This window comes from Scomber japonicus, chromosome 20, assembly GCF_027409825.1.
Source record: "Scomber japonicus isolate fScoJap1 chromosome 20, fScoJap1.pri, whole genome shotgun sequence".
In the NCBI taxonomy this organism is placed as follows: domain Eukaryota; kingdom Metazoa; phylum Chordata; class Actinopteri; order Scombriformes; family Scombridae; genus Scomber; species Scomber japonicus.
In genome coordinates, this window is record NC_070597.1 from 12012922 (window position 1) to 12037473 (window position 24552).

Here is a 24552-nt window from a genome sequence, read left to right on the forward strand (position 1 = left end):
TATAAGCCTGCTATCTTGCTAAATATTTCTCCTGGCCAAGAGATATTCTCCTTTAGCCGATTTGTAGATGTTGCAAGAGACTGGCGAAGTTCCTTATAATAACACCACTTACACCACCCTTTTCTGTCTTTTACACAGAAAAGCAGCACAAAATGATCTGGTGTATTAGTGAATGCTTGCCCCACATATCATATTCTTTTGTTTATATGCCACAAAGTCCCAACAGTGAGCCCAAACATCAACTTTGGGTGATCCAGACTGAACAGTGTTGCTATTTAAAGAATTCTCGAAAAGCCTGAGAAAATACTTTGAATGGTTCTCCTGTGGACCAGTCTGTCATCTGCAGCCTCTGTGACAGATGGAGGGTTTAAGAGCTTGATCATTGTCTATGCTGCTATGTGTTTCCTCTATCGTCTACTACTAGATCAAGCCTCTGCTTTGCCTCCAACTCAGGACTGGTGAACAAATAGACCATATAGAATGGGTTTTACTTACTTTTATGTGCGAGCCTGACCATAGATCCCTGTGCAGAAGCCTGAGAGTGAACTACAGGAAACATATGTGTCTGATACATTTTGTTAAGACCCCAGGAGGCTTGTGTTAGCCTGTGGAAAAGGCATATAATATGGACCCTTTAATAGTTTATTTAGACCATTATTTTAGCCCTCTGTAGCCCTAGAGTGTAAATCTATGTTATGTAGTTTTTTCTTTCGGTTCACTGGCCAAATGTTGCAGTAATATATATTTATATTACAGCCACCTTCTTCTCTATTTATAAAACAATGTTTCTTATTTTGTTGTTGTGAATGTGAACCATGATAACTAGAGCAGAAACAATTAGTGGATTAATCAATAAGAGCATTCATTGGAAACTATTTAATGACCAATTCTTTATTTAATCATTTATCAAATAAAAATGCCAAACATTCCCTGGTTACAGCAACTCAAATGGGAAGATATGCTGTTTTTCTGCTTCATATTTACAATTGTAAAAAAAGATATTTTGCATTGTTTCAAAAGTTGATTGATTGTACAAAACAAAACATTTCAGGCCTGTAATTGTTTTTTTTCTCCAGTGCACACTTCTATAAGTCATCATGTCTCTTTGCTGCCAGAAATGGATCTGACCAATGAATAATAATAATACTGTGTAGTTGACAGTATCATTTTTAATTGAAAAAGCTTTATCCTATCAAAGTAATAAATAACTCATTACACATTTCTCTGTTGAGGAAAAAAACATGTCAACCGTTGTATAAAGATGAATCGCATCCAAATAAACTTCAGCTCTTTGTAATTCATACAGAGAGGACAAAGTAGGAGCCACAGGGTGTGGTCACCAACTGTAGGACGCCATCTTTAGATGTCTCTGTTTTCTTGATTCTTGTACAACATTGTGCTATCTTCAAGTATTTTCTATTCTCATCTTTCAGGCACACATAAGTATCCAGCGGAAGTTGTTCAAGGCACACAGCATGCAGTCTATGGGTGGTGAAATATGTTGTTAGGGTATTAGGACTCTGTAGAGGACAAAATGTCAAATTTGTGGGGAGATTTCAGAGCACTATGGATGTCTGTGTCCAAAGGGTTCGACTTCACGTTCAGCCACTTAAGTGCAGGCATGGCAGACAGCTTCTCCATTGGTATATCTGTGGGTTAAAATATAAAAAACAGAGTCACCAACAGCTCAAACCAAGTCATATAAGACTCACATACAGCCTGCATTAACATATCATTATTATTACCGGTGATGTTATTTCCCTCCAGGTTAATCCTCTCCAGTGTGGCTATTTCAGTAAGCTTCTCGGGAAAGATGGATAAGTTGTTATTAGCCAGATTGATGCTGATCAGATGCTGCATTTCTTCCAGGGAGTCAGGCAGTTTGGTGAGAACATTGCCTTGCAGGTCCAGCTCTGCAAGGTATTTAAAGACACAAGTAAATTGAGGGGATGCTGAACATTTTTGAGGTGAACAGCATACAACAACATGACAATAAGCACACAATCTTTTCTTGAAGATTGAGTCCGTGAATCAAATAGCTGCAGTGTATTATCCACTACCTCTGAGCTGAGTGAAGGTTGAAAAGAACTTGCTGGAAATAGCCTTCATCTCATTGTCAGCCAACGTGATAACATGGATGTTTTGTGTAACACTCCTCAGGACCTTGAATACGCCTTCTGGGAAAGAAATGAGCTTGCAGTTCGACAGGTCTGCAGAGAAGAATAACGTGATTATGAGATTATCAAGCATTAACACAGCAGGGAATGGTGGAATATCTGTAAAAACAAACACTTCATGTAACAATTACTTTGGCAAAAATGTAAGCATCTGTCACCACCTGCTGGTAAAATCTGAAATAGCATCAACCAGCATGTTAAATCAGTACTATTCAATTGACATGCTGGGAAACTGATGAAAGAGAGTGAGAGCCAGACAATGAGAGAAATGTATAAAAAGAAGTCTTACCCAAAGTATCTCTCTCCTCCTCGACAGTTGCATTGATCCTTCGGGCCACATTTGCGACTGCCTCAGCCATTTTTTCTGCTGTAACTGTTCCTACAGGAGGTCATGCAACATTACATTTTGATGTATGACAGACAAATTAAAATCACAGTAGCTAATATTACTACAAATGTATAGCGTCATGCATGTAACACAGTCACTACAGAGACTGGATGTTAAATTGATGCTGCTCTTGGGGCTTTGGTTATATGTGAGAGAATAAAATAAATTATTGAATGAGCAAACAGTTTCTGTAAATTAACATTAAAGGATGGGTTCACTCCATGTCTGTCTTAAAACAACAGTCAGACGAACACTGAAAGAGCTTTACTTTGCTGTAATAATATATCCTGTTCATACTAATGGACCTTCAAATACACTTTCAATTTAAGCAAATTTTGTGCAAAAATGCATTTAAAAGTTTAAGTGAGGCTTATATGAGGCTTCAGCAGTCTGAGTTAGTCATATCAAGTGGATATCTGCCACATTTACAGTCTTTCAAGCATTCCCTCTTTATGTTTCCCTGTTTAGCTGCAGTGGAAGTATAGTACCAAAAAGAGGCACTCTGAAGTTTCATTCTATCTTCAAATAAAGTTTTAAATAGTTTACTTATCACATAGACAGATGCTTGTGTTTACAGTGTAAGTGCATTATAAATGGATCGTCTAATTAATTACTGTAATTACAGTGGCTATACAACAATACTAAAAAAATGTTAAGGTTAACTGGACTCAAGTATCAAAAGTACTTGAGTACTAAAAGTTCTCATTTTGAGGAAGTACTTGTTCAACTGGAGATAATGAAATGTGAGTTCCCCTAAAAGGAGGAATAATTAGTGAATCTCAACAATAAATAACTCCTACCTAGTGACATCATTTATGTTCTAAATAATGAGCTATGGGGATCCCAAAAATGTTGAGGTTTTTAATGCTTTCAGGTAAGTTAAATTGCACAGTAGTACTCTGTAATACTCTAATACCAGTTAGTTTCCTGTTATATATATTGACGAATCTGAATCTGCTAGTCAATACAGTAATTAACTCATACATATTTAATAAAAGTAGAAAGTCTAAATTTAAACTAACAGCAGACTGCTTAATAAGTCTATATTATTTGCTTTGGACCTGTCTTCTAAAATGTCCACAGAGGTATGCATTAGTATAAAACAGGCCTAACACAATCATGTACACAAATGCAGCCTGTTTAGCTATAGTTAACGCTATATAGCCATTTATTTGACTAACACTAAGACATGAAGCCACTTACCCAAACTGGAAGCTAACTGTTACAGGACCTGGCAGCTGCCAGTGTTAGCTAACGTTAGCTACACACACAGTCAAATTTGGTGTGTGTATTTTTAGCCCCGGAGAGGGCAATTCGTCTGAAAGTTGCCCTGCTCATTCACAAAGTAAGACCTATACTAAACACGTCATAGCAGCAAACCTCTGTATAAATCGTTGTTGCTTAGCGACAGCAGAACAGTACAGTAAGTAAGGCATGAGCTATACGAGCTAGGCTAACTGTTGGTAGCTAACAGACTGTTCATGAGTGTCAAAGATGCGCTGCGAAGTTGCAAAAGATGCAGCCCCGTGTAATAGACAAAATAAGACAAATAAGCTGTAACAAAGTAATAACTTTAAATAGTAATCTGTAATGCTTATTTATTTCTTAGGCAGAGAATTTCAGTTTGTCAGTATTGGTTGTCTACAGTACAGGTAGATTTTGTACATTCTGCTGTGCATTGACGACTTGTAAATATACAGAAAACATGCACCTACTTTTTAAAAATATATTCTTCTCCACTTCAAGCAATATCTCAACATATATTTTGAATAATAATTAAACATTTTTTTCTGTATTTATCCTAAATTGACATGATCAAGTTAAATGTTGTCTTACCTTCCAGTCCTGACCAACTAACTCACTGTTTGACCACTGTCATAGTTATGAAAATTCCTGGTTAGTCAGTGTATTTTTCAAAGGATTTGAATACAATGAGCTCTCCAGCTTTAAAAGAATAGTTTAGCATTGTTACAACTAACTGTCACTTTACAGTGTTTGCTAGATATCCCTGTGCTCTGCAATGCTTTATTTTGAATTAGTGAACATGAGGCGAGTTTGGCTATGACTCGCTTGTTGATAGCTGAAACAGTAAACTAGAAAAGTCCACCTCTCTTGGTGTGTCAGTTCTTTTGTATCACATAGTAGTTAACTTTGCCAGTTATTTGAGTAGGGACATGTATTGTGTGTGCAATCCTGTGCTTGCAAGCATAGGATATTGTTGTATGACAGAATAAACCATATCATACCGGACACGAAAACTGTGCTATTAAGCAAGGAATTATGTGACATGTTTCCATTCTTGTGCCACTACCTGAGTTTCAGGACTGACCAAATCAATACTGTTTTGGAAAAAACAGTCATATTTTTCTACAAAACCCATTTCATTTCATTTAAAAGACACACTCAATCATTAGCTGTCAAATAAAAGCAGCTGTTCAAGAACTTAAAATAGCCTAAAATTGGCAATCAGGAAATATCTGATCAGTCAATAATTGAACAAAATTACAAATCTGAGCAGACAATTAATGCTTTCTGTATTTTGAATGTACAGTTTCTGATACTTAAAAAAAGTATTGAGTAGTGTTTACGGAGAGATAAGCTTGGATGAAACTCATGCATAGGCCATATTATATAAGTTCAAGTTATATAAACATATAACAAAATACATAATCCATTTGTGATTTGTACATAAATACATTTTTTTAATATTTACAATACATATACATTAATTTACAGTTACATAAATGGTAGAGTACAATAAAAACAGTGCTGGAATATTCAACAACATTGCCATTTCATGTTTACATTGATGAAATTGATAAATTAAGGGGAAAAACTTGTATATTTGATTGTGAAAGCCGCACACAGCTGGATGCTATTGTTGTGTTTGTATTTCAGCACATCTTTAAATAACAATGTTCTCCTTACAAACCAGAGCTCACGTAACAAATTCAAATCCTATCACCGCACACAGATCAGCTAAAACCTTACAGTGCACAGTGACAAATATCAAAGAGCTTTCTTTTCCCGTCTGGCTAAGTGTATTTATTTATTTTTTAGAAAACGGTTGCCTCTGTGCAGCATTTTTGTGCTGCACAGACCACTTTGAGGCGGTTATAGCTCTCACTGGCAGCCACACTCATCCACAATCATGTCTTCGTGATGTTGAAGGAGCATTTCTCCATTCTCATAGTACAACATGCTTAATGGACTCATTCTGGTGGGGGTACAGCAGGGCGATGCCACTCTGTCAGGGTGGTAATGTTTCAGTAAACTCTGGAAAAAGAAAAGACAAAACAGAGGATTTTATTATCTTGCAGTAGAATAAGAGATAATTCCAGTCTCAACATACAACTTCTCTGTTAATAAAGCAAATAATGTTCCAAGTTTGTATCTTTAAGTTGTTTTTTGGACTGAAATGTTTTCCTAGGTCAGCAGAGTGTCCACAATTAGCATCATTCATGAATTTATTTGTATTATTATATCATTATCAGTTATCATTCGTACCTAGTTATAAGTGTAATTTCTGCAGTAGACCATTGAGATTGATCTTTCGTTCTTAAGTTAGACACTTAGTTGGACAGTTCCAGGTTGTGTGAATTATACTTGCAAATATCTCAACAATTACTTCTTAAACATTACTCTCTACTTCATGTATAAACAGGCTGCGTCACTTACCTGCATATATGCATGATTTGTTGGATTTAGATCTTCTCCCAGAGGACCGGGGCAGGACCCTTCACAGCGGTAGGCATTATATCTTTTAGGAAAGATGATCCAGGACCCCCAGCCAATTTGATTAAAGTCTACATGCAGGTCGACTCTGCGACAAAGAGGTTTTTCACTCCCTTTTCTGGACATGTGTGGGCTTCTCGCTGTTTGCTCTCTCTGACCCCGTTTGCTCCTGCGTCTCTTTGGCCAGTGGTTCTTTTTGATTTCAGCGGGAGACAAGAACTTGGATTGTTCAGCTGTTTGGAGTAAGCTTGCTTTGGCCTTTGAGTTTTCATCAGAGCCAGTGTGCGAGAAGACAACCAACAAGGCCCGGTCACTCACATCCTGCTCTCTTCTGGAGCTCGCCACATGGATCGGCTGATCAGGAAGCGACAGGCCTCTCTTTGTCTTCACCGCTTTCCTTCTTCTTGACACTCGCTTGTGTCGGATTCTTGCTGTCGATCTCTGCCTGAGCCAGCTCAAGAGAGGACTTGTCATGTTGAACACTTTCCAGCTCTGTGATGAAGTGACCAGTGACGATTCAGTGAGCATACCCACCAGCTGCTGTTCTTGGCAGCTTTTGTGCGTATGGCACGTCTGGCCGTTCTGGTGATAGACCTCCACAGAGATGTTGGAAGCACTCGATGTCCGAGGAAGCTTGATTCTCAGCTCTGCTGCCTGGATCTGTGTGTCGGCCAGCAAGGCGTGAAGGTCAAAGGTCGCCACCCAGCGCCTATGTCTGTACACCAAACCTAACACAGTGAAAAGAAAAATATTTTCATAATTTGGCAAGCGGTTAAACAGAGATTTGTATAAAACTCATGACTAATATGTGATGCTCATATGATGACACGTTAATGTGCCAGTGAGCTTTCCAGCTGAGATCCACCTGTTGTTGAAAAAGTAACAGCCAACATGTTTGAAAATGTTACACCACAATAGATGTTATATTGTTTAAAATTAGGTCATTTGAGCTCATCGCTTTCAGTGATGTAATACTATCTTATTTACTATATATTTTAAAGTTACCGATACCATTATAGAATATTTTTTTCCCCACCTACATGGTGGTACTGCTGTGAAACAAAAAACAAAAATGTATTGCCTGAAATGTCACCAACAACTTTCTGTAAATAAATATATTTTAAAATGTTAATATGCATCCATACTCCAGAACTAATATATCAATCTCTATCATATAAAATATATGGTATATAATATATGCAAGTGTTGGGGTAATTATTGTGGTTTAGGGCACCTGTCAGCTCAATCATCTTGTTTTGCAATGTGGACAAAAAAAGGGAACATTTCCATTTTTTGTCAACCATTAATATAAATTGATGGTTGATGATTGATGATTGATGGAGATTTCAGCTATTAAAGCAGTATGTAAGGCTTTCAAAAAATAATCCAGTCAGATTTGTTAGTGACTGGGCTGCACCCATAGCTGTGAATGGGGGCAATTGTGATTCAATGAACAGGTGTGGTTCAAATTAATCTAAAGGATTAAAGCATGTTAAACATCTAACATCTGTATCGTCCAGTGCATTGGCCTATTTAGCTAGACTGTTGATCAAAAGTGCAAAACCACCCTCGCTATTAATCCACTCAGACCAGACACCGAGCCGAAACCAATCATTTAACACATGTCTGCTTCTTGTGGCTTCTGCATATCCTCAGTCAAACAAATAGCCTAGGTAATAACTCTAACACCTAGCAGCGATGTGAAATTGGGTTCAGCAGCAGGGAGGGCTTGTCCTCTGTTGGCTACTTGTGCCACCGAAATCCCGAGCTCTAATCTAATCAAGCCAAGTGTGAAAAAGAACTAAGGGAAGTTGTTGATTTGACTTGACAAGAGATTTGTATAGGGGGATGTCTGGCGAGATATCTAATCAACATCACCTATTTAAGAAAAAAGAGGTTTGCTTTGAGAATTAGACAGAAATCCGGCCTTTTCACACGCTGATCCTGCATGGTTATTCACCCAATGAGAGGGATGTGGATTGAAACCCTCTGAGGTCGTCTGGCACGCAGCTTTGACAGGACAACACTTGAGCCAGAATAATCCTAATATTTCAGAGAGTCTTTCAAAATTAGATGAGAGAAGTGACTCTAACCACAAAATCTTTCAAATATATACACTTTTTTCTCCCTGGCATTTACATCTACTATCATCTCAATTAATTCAAGCATTTTAGGAGAATATAATAAACTCAAATCTTACCTTTAGCCATCACACTCTTCACGGTGTCTGCTTGCTTTGCGGCATCTTGCTCCATAATATCCGTAGTAGGTTTGGAAAAGTTTGACTTGAAATTCCTGTAGAGATGGACCATATAGGTAGGTAGGTGATACCCGGTTGATCGGTCCATCAGAGATAAACGATGCAGCGATCTCATATAAACTCCATCTCTGGCTTTATGAATCCCCTGAGCCAGCAGCACCAGCAGAGATGCGTGCAGCGCCACGCTCAGAGCTCCCAATGAGCGCATGTTTTAGGCCGGTTAATGACAAATTCCTCTACTGGGAGATTAGGGGTGTCTTATATACCCTCACCCACCCCCTTTCATGTTTAACAAGTAGCTGAGAACATTAAAGGAAATTGACATGCGTCCTCAAGACTTGTTACCTGACAGCTCATCATTCATTCAGTTGGTAATGAGGCGCCTGGGTGCGTGTTTACAAGAAGCACAACTTTTTGTTTGCGACATGTTCTTCAGGCTCCTGCAGGCTGATTCCCCATCCGTGGACTAATTGTTTCAGCTATTTGGCTTACACTAATTGTTAGGCTTTCCCATAGTGTAAGGTAGTCTGAAATGGACAATCGGGAGACCCATTGGGCTACTATGGTTATTAGACACAGACTAATGAAACACTGCAAACATTAACATAAACCCATACATTTACTAATATCAGCATTATATATCATAGTTAGTATAATATATCTTCTTATGACCTTTTGCAATTTATCTCCTATACTTGTTTTAAGCGTATGTTGTGTAACTGTAGGTTAATATCAATTTAAGTGTGCTCCAGATCATAAGGACATTAAGATAAAAAATAAAAAAAAGTTTCATTTTATTGACACTTGGTGGATATTTGGGATTGTTTATAAAGTGCATTGGGTTATAGATGTAATTGTGATAGCTGTTCTATATATATGAGTTTATGGACGAGTAGTTGAGAAAAAAGTAGAAATAAGTAAGTGTAGGCTATACTAGTATCTTCATTTATTAATTTCATTTTTTTGGTTATTCCTGTTTGGTTTTTATCTGTTTTTTACATGTTCGAAATAAAAATAGAAGACGAATGAAGTAACTAAAAGCTACGATAAGATGAGGCTCCACAGCATAATATAAGATCAATGAAAACCTAACATTGACCTACACAGTAGAATAAGAATGAAAAAGGAAACAGGAGGTCCACTTAATATTTATAGGCTACAGATTATAGGAATGTAGCATGCCTGTGGTCAATAATTAAGTATTAACTGATTTTACCTTTTTTTTATATACGTTTTTGCATTTTTCATTCATTTTTCAGTAATATAGATGTTCCTATAAACTTTAAGTGGCTGATAATTTGCATAATAACATAAACTATACCCTGTATTTTTCCAAGTGGATATTTAACATGTAGAACATCATTAACTTACATCTCATACTATGCCATGAGGCTCAATAATAGATATTATAAAGTTAATATCCTAATATTGTGATTACAGACTTGAAGAAAGCATCCGAGGTGGGCTGCAAGGCTGCGCATGCGCTGTCCGTCTCTAATCGCATGGCGAAATCCTTTTCCTCGTAAATTTACCGAGAAAGGACAAAAATAAATCAATGGATGTTTTTGCAGGGGTTTAAACAGAAAGCGGTACACTTCGGCTACATCCTGTTCAACGGACAAACCGAGCTCTGAAAACATGTTTCCTCAACAGATTTACGGTTTTTCACGCACCGTGTGCTGAGATGGTGAGTAGCTTTAAAGTTTACGGTTGTTGTTGCACGAGCCACGGCTGCCTAAAAGTTAACATCCATGCCCTTTTGGATGCAAAGAGTCTCACAGTTTCTGAATACCTTCTTTAATTAATGATGCATTGTAATGGTCTAGGGCAGAGCAGTCTGACAATACTGAAACAGTTAAAGATGTTTTCATGATGCAAAGACTGTGTGGGGATAATGGGGCTTACATGTGCTTGGCACCCCCAACTCCCCATGCCTGCACTGTTTTGTGCACTGCATGGAGTAGCAGGCGGTGATGGAAAAACAAAATTTGCCTTAACAATGACCTCCAGTTGATGCTCATAATCAGGCAAACACAAAGAAACAATCAACAATATAACATTTTCAGAAAATTAGACTATAATTTCTGCTTCTGTTGTCTTTAAAAATAGATCTATCACACATTTGCATTTTCTATAATCTGTAGCTTGCAGCCATAACACATGATATAAATTAGTGTAATCAGATTATGCTGCATTATTAAAGTCTAATACTTAAACACTTTTTCTCATCTTTTTATTTTTTTATAACATTTGCCTCATCTTCTGCCAGCAGTGAATGTATTGAGATATTGTAGCTTGTAGAAAATAGGAAAAACTAATTGACCAGTTTGTGGAAGTCTTTGTTTGGGGTAGTTTTCCTGTTTTTTTTAAAGAGTTTCCTTATTTCACAACAACTCAAAAAGATTTCAAGATTGTCCCGTAAGATATGGCTCTCAAAAACTAACAAGTTGACCTTTTTTAATTTAGATTATTTTGTCACATATACAATTCCCAAAGGTCAACTTCAATGCTCAAATATGGATATTATGTAGTTTGTTGTCATTGAATGCAAAACTAATATATATTTAAGATTTAATCCGTCAGTGCATAAGTACTTTTCTAATTGTCTTGAATGTCCAAATTCATGATCAACAATTATAAAAAGCACCAAGACATGTTAATTCCTGTTTTTACATGTAATAAAAAGTATGACATAGTGCAGTAAGACAAAGCACATGATACCCTTTGATGTATCATGGTCCGGGCTTTTGTTTGCTTTAGCCCGTCCAGCTGGGATCAGTCTCCTCTGTTCATATCATTTTTCCTTACAACCTGGGGGAAGATAGAAACTGGCTCTTGACAACTGAGAACATAGATCAAACCGTGAACATCACAATTAATCAATCGTGAGAGCAAGAAACTCCTCGATGAATGGACACCCGGATCATACATTGATTGAGCAATTTGTCTTTGTGTTATCTTGAACGGGAACTTTACTCCTCCCAGGCTCAACTTAAAAAAGTTGCTAATTTTCTCTTGTGAAATGTTGTCAGAGGCTTTGCTTTATTAAAAAGTATTTATGCGTGGTGATAGGAGATATTGATAAACTCAAAACATGGATTTTGGGGTTTCTTTGAGCAAGTTGAAATCACCCCCCACTCAACACCCAGGGGTGCTTTAGGCTGACTAATGACAAATTCCTGTCCTGGGAGATTAGGGGTGTCTTATATACCCTCACCCACCCCTTTCATGTTTAACAAGTAGCTGACAACATTAAAGGAAATTGACATTCAATTCAATTCAATTCAAAGGGGCTTTATTGGCATGGGAAAGTGACGTTTACATTGCCAAAGCATGTGTGAAATAAAAATAGCAAAAAAAATAAATATAGGCCTACATTGTTGTATAATTGTGATTTTTCTGTTAAAAATACTAATATAAGAAAAAAAAACTTAAAATAGAAAAATGTGGAATTCAGTGAAAAAATACAAATAAGTGACAACAGTATTTAATCAATGCAACAATTTTCTTTAATTCATGTATTCAGAGATATTTTTAGGTAGATGAACACACTATAAATGGTTAGTGTAGGAGTTCACAGGTGATTGATAGTCTTCATGGTGGTTTTATTTCATTTGAAGGCCTTATCTGGTCACAAATCTTGCTGCTGTGTTTGCACATTGCTTTATTTCTCCTAGCAGATATGGAAGTTTTTGTTACTAGCTATGTATTCAAAGTGTTTTTTGGGTGGTTGTCATCTGTGGGTGGCGTATGTCTCTGATGTCTTCGTACCACATGTAGGCAGGTGGTTACAAAGTGCAGCTGTGTTTCTACCTCCTGCTGTGTGCAGTGGGTGTACGGTCTGTCTTCTTTGGGCAGCCAGGTCTGCTTGTGGAAGCCTCTCTCCACACTAAGGCTGCACTCACTGAGTCTGTATGTCCTTGAGGATTTCCTTATTTTTGGATCGGTTACAGTGGTCAGGTAACCTACCAATGAATATTCTATGTTTTGGGGCAAATAGCATTTCAGTTTTCTCTGGTTTTTAGTTGATTCTTTCCAATGTGTCAACTTGTTTTCTTAGAATTTGGTTTAGTCTAATGGGATTTCTGTGTCGGGGCTCTGCTGAGTCCCAGGACCAGCTGGCTGAGGGGGCGTCTCTGTAGGGTCTCTCTGTAGGCAATGGCTTTGTTATGGTGCATGTTAAAGTCACTTCCTTTTTTGTCTTTATAAAACTCAAATGCTCTTTTTTTCAATTTTTACAATTAGTGGATATTGTCTTAATTCTGCTTTCCATGACTTAATTGGAGTTTTCCGTCAGATGCAGAGAATGGATTTGTAGAATTCTACATGCAGAGTTGCAATTTGGTGTTTTTACCATTTTATAAAATCTTGGTTGGCAAGTGGACCCCAGACTTTGCAACAATGAATAGGAATAGGTTCTGTAACAGTGCCCAATATTTTAAGCCAGATTTTGAATTGGGATTGCCAACTTGATGTTCCTTTTGATTGCGTAAACATCCCTCCTCCCTTGTCTCTCTGGTTGTTCACAGCTTAGTTGAAGTTAGTGGTGCTGATGTTTAAGCTGAGGTAGGTATAGTTTTTTGTGTGCTTCAGAGCAATGATTTCTGAAAATAATTTATATCTGTGGTTTTGGAGACGGGGTCTTTTTTGGAATACCATCATTTTTGACTTTGTTAGATTCACTGTCAAGGCCCTGGTCTGGGAGAATTGGTGCTTGACGATTAAGGCTCTGTTGTAGCCTTTCTTTTGTTGGAGACAGGAGCACCAGATCATCTATAAACAGTAGACATTTGACTTCTGTAGTGTCTGCTAGGATGATGCTGGGTGCTGCAGACTGTTTTGGTGCCCTCGCCAGTTCATTGATGTATATGTTGAAGTGGGTCAGACTCAAGCTGCATCCTTGTCTGACCCTCCGGCTATGGGGAAGGAAGTGTGTGTGTTTTTTGCCGATCTTGACAGTACACTTGTTGTTTGTGTATGTTGAGTTAATGAGGTCATGGGTTTTTCCCCCCCAACACCATTTTCTAACAGTTTATACAGCAGACCCTTGAAACAAATGGAATCAAAGGCTTTTTTTAGAGATGTTTTATGATCATACAGAGGATTTTCCCAAGGTTGCTGTTGACTCAGATCCCATGGTAGTTACTGGGGTCAAATTTGTCTACACTGTTTTGGGGCAGCGTTGCCAGTTTTGGTTCCAAATATTGGGGAAGATCCTGGAGCTAAGAGCCAAGTTCAAGAGTTTTAGTGTAGTCTATTGATCTTTGACAATTCACTTCATGTAGTACACTGTTTTGTGCACTACATAAAGTCAATAATATGGTCGCAGGCGGTGATGAAAAACAAAAAGTTGTGTGAATCATGACCTGGTCCAGTTGATGCTTAATCAGGCAAACACATTGATACAATCACATTTTCAAGAAGTGATAATTTGTGGTTGTAATTTCTTGCATTTTCCGTGATCTCCAAAATTGCCTACGTGTCTGAACATGTACTCATATGATATAAATGAGTGTAATCAGATTGTGCTACATATCAAGGTCACACTTCAACCCGTTTCCCAGCTTTACTTTTTTTTTTTTTTTTTTTTAATAACATTTGCTTCATCTTCAGCAAGCAATGAATATACCAATACTGAAAACATTTTTGACACATAGTAGCTGTAAGGTAGGTGTAAGTGTAAAATATGAATTTAAGCCACTAAATTATGTATTTTACAGTAATGTTACCAAGTTGTGGAATTCCTTATTTTGGGTAGTTCCTGTTTTTTTGAGTGCTTCCTTATTTCACAACAGTTTTAAAAAAGTCCTCTGACTAGTTTTTCCTGTGAAGAACATCATACTATGTTAGTAAGCGAACCTTTAAACTTGGAATATTTTGTCACATGTACAGTTTCCAAAGGACAAGAATGAACTTCTATGCTCAAACATACAATGTTGGATATGGAATATGTTGCCATCAGCTCATTTTGAATTTCTTTTTAAGTATGTCACTGATTATAATCAGTCAGTGCAAAAGCATTTTCTCATCATCTAGAATGTTATGGTAATGTAATGGTATGTTATGATCTACACTTATAAAAAAGCACCAAGACATCTTCATTCCTGCTTTTACGTGTAATAAAAAGTATGACATAGTGCAGTAAGACCAAGTACATGATACCCTTTGATGTATTATAGTCCGGCTTTTGTTTGCTTTGGCCCGTCCAGCTGGGATCAGTCTCCTCTGTTCATATCACTTTTCCTTACAACCTGGGGGAAGATAGAAACTGGCTCTTGACAACTGAGAACATAGATCAAACCGTGAACATCACAATTAATCAATCGTGAGAGCAAGAAACTCCTCGATGAATGGACACCCGGAGCATACATTGATTGAGCAATTTGTTCTTGTGTTATCTTGAACAAGAACTTTACTCCTCCAAGGCTCAACTTAAAAAATGTGCTAATTTTCTCTTGTGAATTTTGTCAGTCTTTGCTTTATTAAAAAGTATTCATGGGAGGTAGTAGATATTGACGGGATATGGATAAATTCAAAACATGGGTCCTTTTTAAGATGTGGGGTTTCTTTTATGAAACTCCCACTCAACACCCAGGCGTCCTTTTAGAAAATAGAAGGACTATTTTTTCTTTTGTAACAGATTTTGAAAGTGTGATTGCTGTGAGCAGCTGTTTGGAGTTGAAATAGTTGTTATGAGATAATGAACATGTGTGTCCCCTAGAAGTTTTGTGTACACGTTGGGGTGCAGTGGATACATTTTACCACAAGGTGTCATATTTGAACTCAACTGAACATTTCCCCCAAAACGTGTTCCTTGGGGTGCTTTTAATTCATGTCACTATTATTATGTTCATACTACTTGTGGGAGCTGAACTCTGGCTCAGGTGAAATCATTTCCTGTACTATCTTGTCCTTTCCTATTGCTGTTATATGGTTTTTAACAAATTGGATTTTAAAGGTTTTAGACAGACACCAGGCCAGAGAAAGGATTTGGACAGACAGGTGATATTAGCCGTGCACTCCTCTTCACTGTTGGGACTCTCAGCAGAGAGGATGTTTCTCTCAATCTGTCACAGCAGATATCCTTTTCATACTCTATTTTATCACCATAAAATGGAAGGAAATGAGGGAATTGAGAGTTTTGATTAACTTTAACTAGCTTTTTATGGTGCTTAATTTCATATAACTGTCTTGACTTCTTCCAGACTACTTCTTGGTTTTTGCTAGTACAAAATCACCCAGGAAAACAGAAATCATGTTTATGATTGACTCACCGCACTGATTCATTCATGCACTGAAGCTTGATGGGAGGGTGTTGTTTCACATGTTTCGGCGCGGCAACAACATCAGAGTCTTGGCCTGCGTTGCTACAGGAAGGAAGGAACAGGTGTGGCAGCAGTCGATTTAACATCCATATCTCGAAACCACTCGCCACTTGTGCAAATGAGTTTAATTAGGACATTATGTTGTGTGACAGAGTACTGATTACACATAGTTTTATAAGAAAATATTCTCACAGGCAGCCGCTGTGAAGATAAATCTGATTTGGATGATTGTTTTGTTCTCTTCTTTTAGCTGGAATAATGTTGTCATACGCAGAATTAGTCATTTTCTTGTGTACATTTATGCCTCTGTAGATCTAACACCACTGGACACTATTGGCTTTGTTCTTGCTTCATACAGCCCTCAGGATGAAATGGGACACTCAGCATATGATGAGTCTGACCTCAGGGTTACGATTGCAAGAGGTAGAGCACACAGCCCTTTGCAGCTGAAGCTCGAGCTTAAATCTTCAAGTATTTGCCCAGCTGTAAGTCTGTTTGCTTTCAACATGGTTTGTGTTAACTGCTAATGAATGGAGTAATTAGAGCATCGTAGTGAATTAGGCTTACGTGATGTCATCTGTATGCAGTTGCTGCCCTCTTATTGATCGTCAGCCCACTGGCAGGTCAGCATTACATTGTGACAGTGAGGGCTGCGGCTGATTGTAAGAAGTTGGATAACTGAAGGCTTAATTTATGTTTGAGACAGTTGTTAAAAGGTCTGCCATGTGTGGGAGGAATTGTGCTACCAGGAGGCTCTGATAGTGATTGGATAGTGAACTGGATGATGAGTAAGCCTCTCTGGGTCCGCCTCCACATCCTCTTTACACATCCCCACGCATACATACACACACACACACACGCATACACACACACATGCACACACAAATCCCGGCCAGCCTTGCACCTCATGCACAGGGGCTGCATACAAAAAAGTAACAAGAAGCCAACAAGGGGGTATGCCGTCACCCATCTGAGCCTCACACGGAGAGCTATGTCCCCCTTCCCCGCCCACTCCTCACCTCTGCTGTCTCCCCTCTCCTGCTGAGTGTTTGTTTGGGATCTATCCTCATTGAAGGACACGTTCTTTGACTCGCTTTATAAGGACGCGCTGATGATGCGAGACGTACTGTGATCAGTGGGCAGAGAGAGAGAGAGAGAGATTGCCTCACAGATTGCAGAGAGATGCCAGCGAGGATGTTTGACTGAGACCGGTGCCTTTGCCTGCCGGAGGACTGTCATTTTGGCTATAATTAAATCCACTATTGTTTTGGTTTTTCACTGTATTGCTTGGAGACTCGAGCACCTCTCGGATGGTGGACTGCACAGCTGAATGTCAGGTACAGTTGTGAGACTTTACGTTCTCTATGTTATGATACTTGAGTCCGGCTGCAGGCTTGTAATCACTATTGGTATGCCTCCAAAGACCGTGATAGTAGAGATATCCATTGGTTCAACATAGCCTGTTATAATAACCTGTCATGTCTGGTATTCACATAGCTAAATGGATTACATTCTTCATGGCATGTGATGCCTAGGCTCTCCTCTGAAGTGTTTATCAGCTCTCATTCTTGCACCAGAGGACCAGTGCTTGTTTGATTCAAACATCATTCGCTAACTTAGAGACTGCAGCTGCTAAATCAAGATTTGTTTGCACACACGGAAGTTTACCGTTCAATGTGAGGGGCATGCAAAACTTAACTGTTAACAAATCAGGGTAAGATCTGTCCGCGGAGAAGTTCCTGAAGGCGTTGACAAATGAAAATGCTGTCAGTTGGCATGGCGGTGCTGACAGAATATTGTGGTCAGACGCTCGGGGTTGAGAAAAAATGAAAGCCACATTACTTCAGCCTTGAAATCATAGGGGAATAAAATTGCCATCTTGAAATTACATAAATTACAGACAGGGGTTTTAAAAATAGATTTGCACACCCTTTTTAGCAGCTCAATGTCAGGCTATGATGAAAGCAAGAATGTAGAAGGCTAAAGGTTAGTCACATGATTTATGTCATATTCATGCCGTCGCATAGTTTTGTTTTTTTTGCACTCATTACAGTTGATTTGCTGCTTTTACTAGAAAAAAGTCATTCACTCAGTTGTTTTCCCGTTATTTTGTGTGTTGTGTTTGTTAATCTGTACCATCTTTCTTGCTGTGCAAGCGCTATTTTGGTCAGCTTGATCAGATTTGGAAATTGCGTCTTTGAACAATGCACCGCATGGCTTCCTTTTTATTTGGCCCCAGTCTGTTTCTAAACAGGCTGTTAGTGATTTTTATTTTGGTAAAAGCAAACATGAGAAGTGTAAGCTGACAAATTCACAATGAGATCTTTGGAACAGTTTAGGGGGAAACAAAAAAGATTTTCTGCAGAGGAAGCACTGAGCTCATTTCCGCACAGCACTGATATTTAGCTCAGGAACTAGCAATGTCCTGTGGAGTCACGCCTGCATGTAACCCTTAACCTCATTGGTGAAATATGTATACAGCTGCAGGGAGGAAGTTTCGGAGAGTACCACTAAGCATTTCCTGTCAAGGTGTGCATGAACTTCCTTTGCCTGAGGGTGTGTGTGACTGGCTTGTACTCATTGGTTTGGTGGGCTGATATATTGTGACAAGGTGTCATTGCTGTAAATAATGCTGGGATTGGAATTCTCCAGACCTTTATAAGAAGTCAGGTTCTTTTTACACTCAAAACCAATAAAAGTATAAATTAATTGGGTGCTGTTGTAGAATTTATAACCCGCAAGTGCATCATGCAACCGCAGCTGATGTTATGTTTGGCTTTGTGAAGCCAAAGAAGCTTTCAGACTCTACATTGTCAGACTGAATGAGTGATCTCCATGGAGCCCAGAAATTCCCAAGATCCTTGACCAAAAACGAGTAATGTCACCAATGTTAAATATGCAAATTGCTCCAAATTTGGTCTTTTTCTGTGGTCCTTGCTGCCACGCCTCTCAGCCCTCTTCTCAGTCTCGATATGGGAAGTTGTGTTGAAAGATCTCCTGAGCGTTACAAAATGATACCCATCTCTCTTGAACCCTTGCATCTCTTGTGAATGAAGAGCGCTCTGCATCCTTCCTTGGGCCACCAACAGATGCATCCTGCAGCTGCACACTCTTTCCTGTCTGCACTTGGGCTCTTTTGTCTGAAGACGTTGCTACAGCATAGTTGGGACACCGGCTGAATTTAAATGGGGCAGCCCTGAATGGAGCAATGCTGGTAGGCTGGCAGGAGGCTCCAGTTTCCATGGTCTTACTGTGCCAGCAGTGAATTTGAATATTAGTGTCTTTGGCAAACTTTGGCTGACTGTTTACAGCCTTGGTGGCAGTGTCATAAACAAACAAAGGTGAACTCAAGATCATCTTTATTTTCTTTTTTTTTTTTTACAGGAATAGTTTTGTTGAATCTTTCCCCACATTGTCAGAGGAAATGTGAGTTTATGTTGTGATTTTATTGGCCTCATGAGCAGTGTGACACTACTCTGGCTGACGTGTGGGATAAACAGCCTCCCTGATGAGTTGCCTTGATTGGTTCTCCAGGAGGATGTTTATGACTGAGGGCTATTTCTACTCAGGCCTCCGCCCCGACTGCCTGCCTGCCCGCCCGCCAGACCAGGCCTTGCCATGCTGAAATCAGTGTGGCTGATGTGCCGAGCATGTAGCGGGGACTTCCATGTGAATGTGTGTCTGCACCATGGTCTTGCATCACAGGTGACATCTTATACGGTAAGACAGATGAGGGTTTCTGATGTTCCAGTTTCAGTGAGCGAGTGGCAATATGTGCTGCTGTAGCATCAATAATGTCACGTTTCCTTTGGAGGCCTGCGAGCGTCTGCCAGGAAGTGTCAGTTAGCCTCATTTTACAAATAACAACACCACATGGGATAAGGTAGAGGAAGTTCTAGGAGTGGAAGAGGATAATGAAAGAATCTGTTGTCAGTTTTTTTATGGCCTTGGACCGAGCCGCATAGGAACATGCATATTATCATGCATGACTGTGGTGGTGGGTAAAGGAAACCTACTGATTAAATGTCCTTAAAGTGACAGAGATTGAAAAGGGTTTGCTGTGTAAATGCCATTTACTGTGAGGAATGCACAGACTGTAAGTTGTGCTTTCAGTCCCAATAGGAAGCCAAGGAGACACAGAGGACTTCTTAAATCTTACGCGTGTCATATTTTACCTATTGTTTGCCTGTTTTTGATCAACAACAAAAAAATATATATACATTTTCAGTTTTATAAAATAGAGAATATACATCCTCACCTTTTAGAGCCTGGATCTAGTAAAGGACTTAAACCATTGATCAACAATTGATCAAATTGTTGTAGATATCTTTTTGCGTTGATCGATTAATTGACTTATCATCTGTTCCTTTGTACTGCTCGCTGTACAGTACAAGAGTCAACTGTGTCGTCTTTGTGCAAAGCCTGTCCCTGTGAAAGGCAGCTGAACTTAAGCCATCTGGCTGCCAGATGTACCACTGCTTCCCCCAGTCCCCTCCGCAGAGATTTGAGACTCTAGCATGAATCTACTCTCTTAACATCAGACAGTAGATAGGAACGAGAGCTAGGAGGACGCTGCTTGAAAGCTCCAGAAGTTTTCGCTCAGTGCCAAGAGACTGGCCACTTTGAGCTTTGGCAAGGGGTGTTTCCCACCAACTGGAGGGGGTGGGTGGGCGAAGGGATTCAAAAGAGGAAGATTTTCTTTTTTGGATGTGATGCCAAGTTCTCACACTCCTTTTGGACCATGGCGGACAACAAGCAGCACAGAAAGGGGTCTGGGAGTACAAATCGCTCCCCATCTCACTCGTAAGATATCTGATTTTTGTTGGATTGTTGCAATGTTGGAGGGCGTTTTGTTGTTTTTCTTGTGGTAGTCACAAAATCATGGCAACGGAGATGCTTTTGGTATGTGCTGAGGACTCTAAATAGATTTGGGCAACGGGAGCACAGTATTCTTGAAAAATCTAGCTTCCTTTTATGGAACTTGGGTAGAGGTTCTGCCTCTTTTTTTACTCTTCATCTTTACCTACCCAAAATCATGCAATCATTCAAGCTGTGAGATTTTCCAGGCTTTATCCCCAGTGTTTTTATGAACTATACAAGAAGACAAAGTAAAAAAAAACCAAATCAAAATGTTATGGTCTTACCTGTTGTGATTTTTTGAGAAGAGAATATCTCCACTGAATCAAAAAGGTCTCTCTGTACAAGGTTGACCTGCCCACTCAGCTCCAGACGCAACAAAGAGGAGAGTAGCGGTGAGTCACCCGGCACTTCTCTCCCCACACAGCCTCTGTGCAGAATGAGAGTCCACTCTTTTTCGAAGCTGGAGATCACACAGAGGTGCTTTGAGCTCAGGCCGCAGCAGACAGCCCTGCCATACCCCTCCGCTGTGTCACATCAAGTAGATTTTTTATGTTGGATTGATTCTGTACTCTTTGCTCTTCACTGTGCTGCTGGATTTTGTATTGGGCGACATACTTTGCTGCTTTTATAGGTTTTATGTGTGTTCCTGTGTGTCTTTTGTCGAGTCTGTGTGTGTTTGTGTACTCTGGGAGATGGTTAGTTCTTGACCCTCTGCGTGTAACAAGTGATGTTGAGGAGCCGTGTGGTTTCTCACACTGACTGATGTCGGAAGACGAGTTTGTTTATCTGCAGAGCACGGTGCAGAGCTCACTGTTTATTCAGAGGGGAGGAGGTTTGCTTGAAACCTGTGGCTGGCTTGCGTGGGGGGGGACTCAGCCCTCCATATCAGGTTGTGTGATTAAGATATAAATACTGTCACACTCAGCTGTAATCCCCTGCCACCATGATTAAATCACAGAGATATGAAATTAATAGTGACTGTAATGTGTAATGAGTGCAGAGTAAGCCTGGAAGAGGGATTTTGAGCTCTTGACAGAGAACTCTTGCATGCTGTATCTCTCTTTAAAGAATCACTTCTGCTCTAGTTATTAGTTTATATATTATTGCATTGAGACATAAAACAAGTTTAATATATACGTTTTCATGAAATAAATAATATTGAAAGCAGTTTGACATTATTTCGAGTGTAAGTAACTTCTATTTATACTTTATGATTTAAAGGTTTATAGTTTAAAGGAATTACTCTGAGACTGATACCACTGGTTCATATTTGTCCGTTCAATTTGAAGCTACAACCGGCAGCTGATTAGCTTAGTTTAGCTTTATCTTAACAGTAAGCATGGAAATGCAATGTTCAAAGGTAACAATGCCAGCCAACCAGTACCTCTAAAGCTCTCTAATTAACACACGTTAAAATGTGAACATTCTCAACATGGGGTTTTTTATAAAATATAACTGACTATAACTAACTTTTTTCAATTACTTCACAGTGTAAGTGTGAGAAACTCCCCAAATATCCTGCCACTGTGTGCAGGGTTTTATTTTAGGTGTGTGAGTATGTTTGCATCCTGTTTCTGAGTCCACTGCGATGTCATTCACAGCTGCTTGTGGAGCATGGGTACAACTGCCAGTGCCGCGCCACAGCCTGTTTCCGTAGCATCACCTCTTGAAAGCGTCCATGGCAACGGGATGGCCGACAGCAGGCAGTCTCTTAGCATGAGCCCCTTTCAGACAGTCAACATCCACAACAACAAGGCCAAGTCCATTATCACCAACAAAGTCGCACCTGTCGTCATCACGTAAGTCCCTCCCCGAATCCGCGTTCTCACAATTGGGTGTTAATCCTCTTTGATCACTGTGGTGACATCCCCCGCCCTCCAGCCGAATTGTTTGCCCCCATTATCATCTCATTTGTCAATCCGGGCCTGGCAAATAGTAGCTGATAATTGAATTGACCTCTCTGTACTATCCAGACCTACTGTTGTGTTTTCTTTCGCAGGTATAATTGCAGACAGGAATTCCAGATTCACGATGACATCCTCAAGACTACCAACTACAAAGTCGGCCGGATATCAGACACTATGCCCGAGCACTACCTGGTACAGGTAAGGACGACATACAGGACCACCCGCCCTGTTAGGTACAAGAGGACACTGCACTGTTGCGGAAAAACGTGGAATCATCTCACCTGTCTTTATGTCTGCTCTTTTCACATTCACATGTCCAAATTGCGGAGTGGCGTAGGAACATTGTCATTCGCTGTTTTATGATCAGGGGTAGCTATTGAAACAGGAATGTTGTCACCCACCTATCAGGGCTTTGATCTGCTCTGTTACCTCTGCTGCGACCGTTCAGGCATGCAGTGTTTTGTCGGTGGTAGCCCACAGCTTCTGTTTACATCTGTCAGCAATTTGAACAAAAACGCTTTATTTTAGTCTCTTTGTGCTCAAGTGTGGATCAGTCTGAAAACATCAGCCTCATGTTGGAATGTGGACATATCAACAAGACTCAGGATGGTGTTATGCATCAGAAATATTAAAAAGCCAACCTTAAGTCCATCTCTGTCTCTATCCCTCATAAATTGACAGAAAATGGCACAAAAAACCAACTTTTCGAAGGTCAAGATGCCACCTAAGATGTATTGTTTTGTCCCAATGAATTGGCAATTTATTTTCTGTTGATCAACTAATCAACTAATTATTGCAGCTCTATAGGTGTTATCAGTGATCCGTATGGTTTATCAGGCAATTTAAAATACCAACAGAGGGATTTTATTGATGATTTAAGTACAGTAGTGATTTTTAATACTTGTTTAGTTGTATCATGTCAGTAATTTGACCAATTGTGACATTCTCAGCTCTACTGAAGCACAGTATGAGAACTCTTGGAGAGAAAGAGTTGACACAGTAGGGATTTAACCCGCTGAGACAACAGAGTAACCAGAATGTCCCTTTGCATTCATGCTGTTTGTCATTTGGTAACAAAAAGAGGAAAAGATTGAAGGAAAACACATTATTCAATTGTTTTGTTTTTTTAGTGTGGGTGACGAACTGAGAATGTAAATAAAATGTCATAAACCTTAATTAAAAAACAATTTTCAGATGTAAACATCTTTTTCAGATTTCTCTGACCGCCTTAGTGTTGACATGACCTGTTTTCTCCACAGAATTCACAAATGCTTGAGTGTAAGCTGAGGAAATGTTTTAACATGTCAGGGTCATGCTCTCAGATAAATTCAGCTGCACTGCTTTCCAGGGGGAGTACTTCATGGTCCAGGATGTGTACAGCAAGGCAGACGTCCTTAATACCACAGGCAGCTACGGTGCGCCCAACTTCCGCCAAGTCAAGGGATCCTACCCTCTGTACGGGATGGGTCAGCCGAGCCTGAACGGCTTCAAACAGGTTCTCCAGAGGCTCCAGGCACAAGGACATGAGGTCACTGACATGTTCTTTGTACACATGTAGTATTTTGAATCAATGCACATAAGCTCACATAGGTTGACTGGTAGATTTTATTTCCCTGTGTAGCTCTGCCCGGCCTCTTTCTAGCCATGTTGTCAGTAAATATTTGAGGAGTCAAGTGCTCAGTCGAGGCTGTGGCTGAATTGTAGAACTGAGCAAACAGAAAGTTGCGGTCATGTGTACCAGTGGAAAATGAATCTCTCTGCTTACAGCAGCTAGAAACTGACCGTAATTGAAAAGAAATTGACAAAATTATACATCAGCCCTCTCTGAATTCCTTACTCATGCACTGTATGTTATATGACGACAGATTGTTTCCAGTTGCTCTTGGAAGTGGTGTCGCTG

The 24552-nt window shown here is 39.5% G+C and overlaps 3 protein-coding genes across 4 annotated transcripts in view; 1 reads left to right on the forward strand and 2 right to left on the reverse strand.

The window, feature by feature from the left end:
- Positions 1-886: 886 nt before the first annotated feature.
- Positions 887-4018, reverse strand: lrrc20 (leucine rich repeat containing 20). Of its 2 annotated transcripts, XM_053341507.1 has the most exons (5): positions 3769-4018; positions 2467-2556; positions 2061-2210; positions 1746-1913; positions 888-1649 (listed from the first exon to the last, which is right to left on the reverse strand). In XM_053341507.1, exons 2-5 carry the CDS (start codon positions 2534-2536, stop codon positions 1513-1515), a joined length of 525 nt encoding a protein of 174 aa, XP_053197482.1. In that variant the 5' UTR covers positions 2537-2556; positions 3769-4018; the 3' UTR covers positions 888-1512. The 2 variants fall into 2 exon arrangements, with proteins under 2 accessions (XP_053197483.1, XP_053197482.1); XM_053341508.1 differs by lacking the exon at positions 3769-4018 and having other exon boundaries at positions 887-1649; positions 2467-2725.
- Positions 4019-5688: 1670 nt separating this feature from the next.
- On the reverse strand, positions 5689-8768 carry ndr2 (nodal-related 2). Its single transcript, XM_053341612.1, has 3 exons — positions 8501-8768; positions 6244-7028; positions 5689-5841 (listed from the first exon to the last, which is right to left on the reverse strand). Exons 1-3 carry the CDS (start codon positions 8766-8768, stop codon positions 5689-5691), a joined length of 1206 nt encoding a protein of 401 aa, XP_053197587.1.
- An 8267-nt stretch (positions 8769-17035) lies between these two features.
- Positions 17036-24552, forward strand: part of pald1a (phosphatase domain containing paladin 1a) — a 43839-nt gene continuing 36322 nt past the window's right edge. The window contains exons 1-4 of the mRNA XM_053341303.1: positions 17036-17222; positions 22347-22544; positions 22745-22850; positions 24001-24180. Of these exons, the coding sequence (XP_053197278.1) occupies positions 22360-22544; positions 22745-22850; positions 24001-24180 (471 nt within the window). The 5' untranslated portion in view covers positions 17036-17222; positions 22347-22359. The remainder of the gene's footprint in view (positions 17223-22346; positions 22545-22744; positions 22851-24000; positions 24181-24552) is intronic.